Consider the following 9,347-nt stretch of genomic DNA (forward strand, 5'->3'; position numbering starts at 1 on the left):
GAAAACACATCATTTCTCGACGGGCACTTTTTCGTAAGAAAGGACATCTTTCTCAAACGTGACGACAACTCGAAATAACGTTAGCTTACTGAGCACTCTTTTTAATTTTGAAGAATGCATACCAGGACGTTACTTTCCCGAACGTATTCCTGATACGAAAAAAACTTTGTCCCGTTTTAATACAGCCGTCGACCCACTTCCGAATTGTAGGAGAAATAATTAAACACAAAGAGATATAAAATGGTATACAAACATGTGTCTTTATTTTCATTCATTTTGACGGCTTCGCGCGACGACTGCCAATCGACGACTAATAGCCTTTCGTCGTCCCTCTATCGTCTTGTGGTAACAATGATTTCGAAGATGATAATCACAACAATATTATGCCTTACATACGGCTTACTTACAATATTATGCCTTACATACTTACGGCTTGAATTATTGTCTGATGATTCTATACTTTTTGTCAGCAGTGCATATAAACAACAAAGATCGCGATAATTTTCAATTTACAAAACAAAACGAACGATGTTTCGATGTTTTACTTTGATTTTTTAGCGGTTGGCGTTACTAGCGTCGCCTTTGTATCGTTAAATAATATGGCCGACGCCTGTCAAGAGCGAAGCGGGCAGTCGGTCATAGTACGCAATTGGAAGAAACATCGCGAGGTATTTCAGGTTATTTTGGGGTTATGTTCCCTCGGGTTGGGTCGGGAAGAGTTACGCCACAGTACTGGTGTTTGAAACTTCAGCACCAGCAAGGAATGATCGATATGGTGAAACATTAAGAATACCGTAATGTTAAACTACCGTAATATTAAATACCGTAAATCGATTAAACTATCACCATAGCCCACCAGCGACAAACGAACATTAATCAATTGTGGGATAATTCGTACTCACCAGAAAAGCGTTGTACCAAATCGATGGAGTTGAAAGAGTAATAATGCAATAAACACGTGGAAAGGAAAGTTTTATGCATTGTTGGGGTAAAACAATGTACTGCTCTGATTTATTTTCTGCAATTCCAGGGAGCTACATCGACAAGCATTCGAAGCGAATCTTTGGATTTGCATAAAACTGCATTGTTAAATCGTTACAGTTGTAGAAAATAGAAACTGGCTGAGAGAATCATACACGATAGCAGTTACATATGTATGGTCATCTGATAATAGGTTCATTTTTCATTCAGCAATTTACTAGTAATAATGTTATGAGTTAACGAGACTTTCATCTCATCATCGATTCCAGAAGAGTGCATTGTTCAAAGCTCCATATTTCCACTGAGTGTTTTGACAAACTGTACCAGCAATTGCGTCTTGCAATGGTACTGTCATGATCCTGAAGTTTACATCTGTGAAGTCCATTTTGTCTAACAGGAAGCTATGCATACGATCTGACATCATCCACACCATACCGCGAACAATCTTAAAAGCGAAATAACGATTGACCGATTATAAAAGTGATCGATCGACAATAGTAACTTATTATTTGGATTATAAGAAGGGAAGAGCTGAGAAAAGATTCGTTGAAAAACGTACCTTAACATCAGCAGGGAACAGCATGGCCTCGTCGTGTCTGGCTATTATTCCATGATTATTTGGACTATAAGGCAGTAAAGAATTCCAACAACCTACAGCATTCTGATCAATCAAATTGAACAACATAAGACCATTCTCGTCCATGACTTCCGATGTTGAGTGGCCCATGTAGCGCTCAGGGAGTGCCTGCAGATAAAACTCAATTGTAAGAAGTGTTTTGAATGAAATGAGGATTTATATATACATTATTAAATCTGCATCCTCTACCTGGAATTCATGATAGCTGTTTGCTGAAAGATTCTCATCTCTGAGGATTCTCGTTGAAACAGCGAACTCTCGGTTACTACTAAGAGGATGAAAGAACAGAGTTCTAAATCCGTCATTAGCAATGGGTGAGAGAGCCATGCCGAAAATTCCTTCATCTGGCCATTGATAATTCAAACCTCCGATATTGTAATCACCGAGTAATGGGTCAGGGAAAAAGAATCCATGGCTCAGTCGCCAAGATTTATTTTCTTTCCAATCATAGACTATCAGACCGTAACCGAGCTCGTCAGACAGGTAGGCGAAAACGTCGTCACAACCACCGTTTCCCATGTCCACTGCGATGTTAGCGATAAACGTACTCTGTAAACACAAGTTTCTACTCTCTAAATTTTATTTATTCGATTTATAGAATGCATATATATAATTTTCTTCGTTAAAATGAGCATTTCCGTCATCTACTGCTATTTCAATTGCCTCATCAAGACAGGTGAATATTCATCCATTTTTTTATAATAAAGAGAACCTTAGAGTATTCGTACACTTGGCTGTCATTTGGCCAGTTACTACTTCAGTTTTGAGATTTGTTGCAGATTTTTAATTACAATAATAATACCGGAGAAAATTAATTACCGATTTTATATCTTCTGGTCGTAGTTGATATTGTCGCAAAATTTTATCAGTCGTCAGATCAAAAACGTTGAGAGTGTATGGACATGCTTGGACTGTTGTATTTCCGATTCCTATCGTACCAGTATCAAGAATCCAAAGCCGGTTGCATTTGTCAGCATGCATTCTATAAATATTTTCATGATACAGAAAGCATTTTTGGGAAAGTTTATTGGTGGATTGGAAAGATTACCTGTATACATTGGTCAGTCCGGTGCCGCAAGCTCCGGCAACATTTTGCCTCCAATTTGGATAAGGAGTTAATTTCGGTGATCCCCCACGATTCGTGTCGAGAGATATGTAATTTAGAGTGGCTGGAACTCCTGTGAAAAAAAAACCATATATGTTTCTGGAATTCCATTACTGAACATTCTCACCATCTCAATTATGATGCTTATTTGTTTATACGTAGAGCAAGATATTTTTATGGCTTCACGTTTCACCGAACGAAGAGAAGGCCTCATAGAGTGCCTTCTCTTGCGCAAATGCATATAAGGCATTCCACACCATTTCACTTAGCCCGTGACCCCGACTAATTTTAATTTTTCTCATTTTTTTTTTTTTTGTAAATTAGTACCCCATGAACAGAGTATCCACGTCAATTTTTAGATTTTTATCTCTTCTCCGTCAACAGTTCAAATTTTCAAATAAATGTGGGTTTTGGAAGTTTTGAAAACCTTTAAACCCCAATAGCTTCTGAACTAATTGGGATGTGAACAAATATGATATCATTTTTTTGTTTTGAAGAGTACTTTCACTTAGAAATATGAAAATAATTAATTACCAATCTCAACGTTTTTTTGTTTCTAAAGAAAAAAAAATATTTTTTTAAAACATGATTGCGATTTTTTTTCCAAAAATTTCCTAAAAAATGACGATGATCCATTCTACGATTTCAAGGCTAATCTTATTGGGGGCACATTTTTCTTTGTATTTTTTTTCAAATTCATCATATTTTTAATTGGAGGATTTTCATTATTATAAACTCGATATTATTTAAAAACTTCCAAAACCTGCATTTATTCGAAAATTATAACTCTTGACGGAGAGGAAATAAAAGTCTAAAAATTCGTGTGGATATTCCTTACATGGGGTACTGTTATATTTAAAAAAACTAGCAACAACGCAGGTTCTACGCGCCCACTTTAAGCTTAAAAAACTAATTAATAGTGATGCTTGACAACGATCCATGGCAACAAATAAACCAAACCATGGCAATGAATAAAGGCTTCACATTTTAATATATAGAAATGTCTTTTTTAAGAAAGGATAAGGAAAATTAAAAATAGTTGGGGTCATGGGCTAGGTGGAATGACATGGAGTACCTCATATATATCTATATATAAACATCATATTCATATTTCTTATTATTATCACAATTACGTTGAATATAGAACGGAGAATTACCGTGAGATAGAAGGAATATGGAAGTCGTGCAACGCACGAGAATTTACTCATAAGTATTATAAGATGTTTTTTGTTCCCGACTTTATGCACGTGTGCTTATTTGGCACGAGATGTTTTGCTACTCCCTCGAGCGGAAGTGTATAGTGAGGAAAGAAAGAAACGGGCATATTTCCGCTTTCACTTATACGCATACCTGAGAAAAATAGTTTTGGAGTGTTAAAATGCTTTTTCCAAGTCAAAACGAATTCGAATAAGACCATTTGATTGTTTCGACGTTTCTAAATCGAGAGGATGTGAAAAATGCGAAAACCAGAAATTGTTCACTCACGGAACACTCTGATTCCTGTTAGCTTAAAGTGCTGTATGCATGTTGTGGTAGATACAATTTTCAAATCCCAATACAATTTCACCAAATCTACATTAGTTCTAGCTTGGTTGATAGTACCAGTTTTATACATAAAAATTGAAAATTCTTAAGTGGGTTCAGAAAGATTGTGTGAAAACGATCTCGAAGAACGATCTGAATGTGCTACATACACTTTTTTATAATGACACGATGAACGTGCTTTCATAACCAGTGAAAATTTACACTCGAGGTAGCGTAGAATCGTGGGTTCATATTTATAAGTTGAAAAATTGGTTCGGTGTTTTCTGCATATTATTTTATATTTCAAATGGAATGAAAATTATCTTTTTTTCACGAAATTTCAAAGAATGAAAAAATTATAGGGAATATGAAACGTTTTTCGATATTTACATGTTACTCGTAGTTTTTTCCGAATGATAAGTGCGCAAGAGTGCTCTGAAAAACTAGCACCGCAAGTTCGTGTTGGACATTGGCTAAGAATGTAAAGCAGTTTGCTACACTATTACACAAATACAAATAGTACCTCTGATGTCTGATCAATTTAAATAATATAATATACAAGTTTTTTACATCAGGATGTAATGATAATGAATTAAAGAATTATTATCAGAATTAAATTAGGTGAACTCTTGGAGGCACCAGATATTTGTTTATTTTATATCAAGTACGTCAAATATTTCTGAGAGTAGATGTGATTGGTTAGATATGATTATTACGACGAAATGGTAGAACCAGTTTAAAAACGTCAAACAAAAGAAACAAGAGTGTTCTTTTCATGTCTAATGTAAAAAAATGATGACAAAGTTACTGATTTTGATGAAGATATAATCAAGGATTTCTTCTCACATGAAACATTAATAACAAGATCTGAAAAAAAAGAACTAAACGTGTGCGCCAAGTTAATGGGATCTCGTATGTTCAATGTATACATGTTAAAATATCCAGTCCTTCTCGTTTACTGTGTGTAACTGTCCATACTGTTATTTCCTCATAGTGATCCAGTGCCGTCGTAATTATCATTGCAACGTGATGTTCCGCAGCCCATTCGCCAACTAACATGGCAACTTTGATGAGCTCTCTCTGCACGAGTTCATTCTTCCACCATTCTCAATCACTTTCCTTCGTACTTTTCCTCTTGCCCAAAAAATTGTTGAAGAATAAATATGCATATAAATTATTCAATCAATAACTTAAACTATTCCACTGCCTCTTTCTTTATTCACTTTTCATCGCCATTCATTCTTATACATATACCTAAAAGGCGTTTCACCTAGGTCGTGACTCCGACCATTTTTTATTTTCATCGTTCTTTTTATAAAATAGTACCCTGTTAAAGGAAAATGCAAATATAATTTAGATCTTTATTTCTTCTCTGTCGAGCGTTAAAATTTTAGAAAAACTGTGTGTCCTGGAAGTTTTGAAAACATTGAAACCCTAATAATTATTGGACTGATTGAGATATCAATAAATATCACCATACCATTTTTCTTGTTTTGAAGAGCGATTTCACTTAAAAATAAGTAAAAAAATATTTAATTAACAATGCCAACGTTTTTTTGGTTCTAAAGTACAAAAATGTTTTTTTAAAAGGTGAATACCATTTTTTGGTTTATCCAGAAAATTCTTTAAAATAGAGTGATTCGTCCTACGTTTTTTAAAACTAGGCTTATTTTCCCTTGTATATTTTTTCGAATTAATCATATTTTTTATTAGAGAATCTTTTTTATGAGCCCGATTAATGATTTTAATGGTGTTAATATTTTGAATTCTACTCCAAGAGGTCTAAAATATAGTAGTAAATATATATATTAAAGTAAAATTTCTCTCTTTTCTGAATTCACGTATTCCCGCTTTGATTCACGCTTGAGTTTACGAAAAGAATACAAAGGAGAATATTATTATTCAATTTACGAGAAAATTATTGTTATTGATATAAGTCGACATGATTATTGATAAAAAACACAATAAGATTTGCACTAAAATTTATTTTTCGACTTAATTTTGGTTTGAAATGAAAATACATAAATAGAAACATATTTTGGACCTATTGGGGCAGAATTAAAAATATTAACATCGTTAAAATCATCAATCGAGCTTGGAATAATGAAATTCCTCTAAAAAAATATATGGTTAACTAAAAAAAACATACAAAGAAAAATAAGCACACGATGAGACTATCTTAAAAATCGTAGAAAGAATCACTCCATTTTAGAGAATTTTCTGGAAAAACCAAAAAATGGTATTCAACTGTAAAAAAATACTTTGTACTTTAGAAGCAAAAATAAAACGTAGGCATTGTTAATTTAAAATTTTTGGTAAATATCCATTTTGGTAAATATTAGTCCAACAATTATTAGGGTTTAAAGATTTTCAAAACTTCTAGAACCCACATTTTTTCGAAAATTATAACGTTCGACAGAGAAGAGATAAAGATCTAAAAATTGGTGTGGATATTCTTTTCATGGAGTAATATTTTATAAAAAGAACAAAAACAATTAAAAATAGCCGGGGTTACAACCTAGGTGAAATAGCGTTGAATGTTCCTATTGGCACATTTCACTATTGGTCACTATTGGCACATTTCGTTTTTAAGCAGTACCCATTGAACCGGTTTCCAAACCGTCTATACTTTTTCAGTCTACTGATTATTAAGATCTAGATGACCTCATTCAGAATAGTCAACTCTCTGAAACGGATTAACATATTGATATTAGAATTTTATCGAAAGACAGACCTTAGAATGGTTCAGTAGTCAAGGAATGAAGCTTAAAAATTGCAAGCCGAAAACGTATTGACCCAGATGTAAGAAAAGAGTGTGAAAAAAAGACGAAGCACCCCTAACCAGCTTCGTATAAATTAATCCATAGCCGATTAATAGAAGCGTGTGTGCAATCCTATGATCACACTTATAATCTAGATGACCAATGAATGATTTGGTCAAACCTGTTTTCATAATACATTTTCTCACTTTCACTTTTCCCTAGTGAAGCTTCGATTAAACAGATGAAAAAATACAACATAAAAATATCAATCTTAGTCACATTGAGTGTATAAATGTAATATCAAATTGTGCACGTCAACGTGACTACACGAAATCGTTCCACTGCATGCACCGCACGTTTTATATATTGAGAATATATCTAAAACGAGTCCGCAAATGTATTTGCATGGTTGCATTCAGAAATTTTTTCTCCTTATCTGTTTCTGAATTTTCTAATAAAAATCGTCTTATCCTACAGTGACTTTCGAACGATTGCCTAAGTTAATCAGACTAATAGTAAAAATCAGAATAATAGTAAAAATAGTGATTTTTCACATTATTTCTAAAAAGAATGTTTAGTCGTTCGATATATTCTGATAAAAGTTCACATATTATACATGTATGGAATATAACGTTAAAAATCTTCAACTCATAAAAATACACAACAACGAATCTGTACTTTTTTTACTCCTATCTCATGGTCTCTCTATCCCTTTTCACCTCTTTCTCTCTATGCACCGAGACTAAACTCGTTTCCGTATTTGAGCGAGCGGCTACAATCGTTTGAAACAAATACAGGCTTGTGCCGATCTTTGAATGTTCTTATCGTGTAAAAGAAGAGCATTCTTTGTCAAGGTGAAGCGGCTAAGCTTCGGGTGAAAGAATATAGTAATATTTCTTTACCGGCAGTCTGTACAGAGGAACATGCCTTTCTTTTCGCTTATTTCACTATCGAAGTATTCCCATTATAACGTAGAAGGGATGCAGAGAAGAGAACACTTCGTTTTCCAAAGGGTTATACGGAAGGGAGGCCAGGTACATTTATAATACTAGATGCTATGCATGTTGATGCACTTTCCCTTATCCGTTTTTTCTCACTTCTCTTCTTTCCATCTCGCTCATTCATTGATCATCATTCCGTTATGTATTATTTGTTGATATAAAATCAGCTCTGATGCGACTTAAAAATAAAGTTGATTGCCTCCTTTTTCGTCAACCTTCTCATGCTGAACTCCCTTCTCATTTCCCCCAATTAATTGTCATTTTACACTTCACAAAATTACCGTTTGAGACAATTTTTTCAGATAATTAATCTAATCACATCGCTAAAAGTTGTTGTTGAGCAATGAGATATCGATATAATTGCAGCTTTGTTTTTCATTAGAAACATTTATTTTTAGCTACGCTTTCGATGCTTTACGATTCATTTGAATCGCAAAAATCAGAGCACGGATATGATAGAGTGTTTTAGATGTTTGAATATTCACTAGAGATAATAACAGAAATACATTAAGAATGTATTATAAGCCACGAAGAAGTTAAAACAAGAATAGCTAAATACAAAGCTCTGATCATTTATATCATACAAAGTAAATGAATTTTCTGTGGTCCGAAAATACTCATCGCATGTAATTTTTTTTCGTTTTATAAATTCTCATTTAATTTATTTCAGTATTATTTTGTCACGACATAGGAAGTCCTCCAAACTAGAAAAAAATTCAAGGAAGTAACTCACGTGACCCAGCCCAGAGATTCATCCGGGTTACGTCTTGTAGTATTCGTAGAATAATGAATCATGTTTTGTCAGGATTATTGATTATGTACGGTGGCTTGGAGGAATTTTTGATTCATCTTCGATGGTTTACGTTGCGTGTAATTTTACTCACCGTTGTTCCATCTTGGTACACCAATAAAGAGTTTGTTTCTCCATACTTCCAGACCAACCGGGATTGAATTTTCGGGTACAAAGTCACCGCTCTCTATGGCAGCTTGCCTGCTCGCTTCATCCGGGTACGCCCAATCGAGAACTCTCCACGAAAACCTTTCAAGAATTGGTGCTCTTCCAAATTGCGAGGCCCATGGTCGTTCACCATAACTGCAGTTAATCGTTGATACTCCAAGACTAACGATGAAGATTAGAATGGTCCACATTGGACGAGAGACAGAAAGTGATTTCATCCTCGCGTCAAATGTATTGAACTATCAGCTTATATTTTTTATTTATTATTTGCAGTCAGCTTGTCATAAAAATATCACGCTGGATATGGAATACGAAATTGGGGTGGAAACCATAAGGGGAATGACGACCCTGTGGGTAAGTTCAAAGAGAAACTGAACGT

The 9,347-nt window shown here is 34.3% G+C and overlaps 1 protein-coding gene across 1 annotated transcript; it reads right to left on the bottom strand.

Annotated features, from left to right (window-relative positions):
- Positions 1 to 980: 980 nt before the first annotated feature.
- On the bottom strand, positions 981 to 9,347 carry LOC122406446 (protein yellow-like). The gene is made up of 6 exons (XM_043411896.1): positions 8,895 to 9,347; positions 2,667 to 2,796; positions 2,438 to 2,600; positions 1,808 to 2,167; positions 1,541 to 1,726; positions 981 to 1,426 (listed from the first exon to the last, which is right to left on the bottom strand). The coding sequence occupies exons 1-6, from the start codon at positions 9,184 to 9,186 to the stop codon at positions 1,238 to 1,240; spliced, it is 1,320 nt and encodes a 439-aa protein (XP_043267831.1). The 5' UTR covers positions 9,187 to 9,347; the 3' UTR covers positions 981 to 1,237.

Source organism: Venturia canescens, chromosome 2, assembly GCF_019457755.1.
Source record: "Venturia canescens isolate UGA chromosome 2, ASM1945775v1, whole genome shotgun sequence".
In the NCBI taxonomy this organism is placed as follows: domain Eukaryota; kingdom Metazoa; phylum Arthropoda; class Insecta; order Hymenoptera; family Ichneumonidae; genus Venturia; species Venturia canescens.

What these genes read in the sequence shown, in the direction of transcription:
- LOC122406446 (XM_043411896.1), bottom strand. Translation starts at nt 9,186, where the DNA reads ATGAAATCACTTTCTGTCTCTCGTCCAATGTGGACCATTCTAATCTTC. An exon ending in GGACTGACCAATGTATACAG is followed by an intron (nt 2,601 to 2,666) that starts GTAATCTTTCCA and finishes AAATATTTATAG; the next exon opens with AATGCATGCTGACAAATGCA. An exon ending in ACAGCTATCATGAATTCCAG is followed by an intron (nt 1,727 to 1,807) that starts GTAGAGGATGCA and finishes TTTTATCTGCAG; the next exon opens with GCACTCCCTGAGCGCTACAT.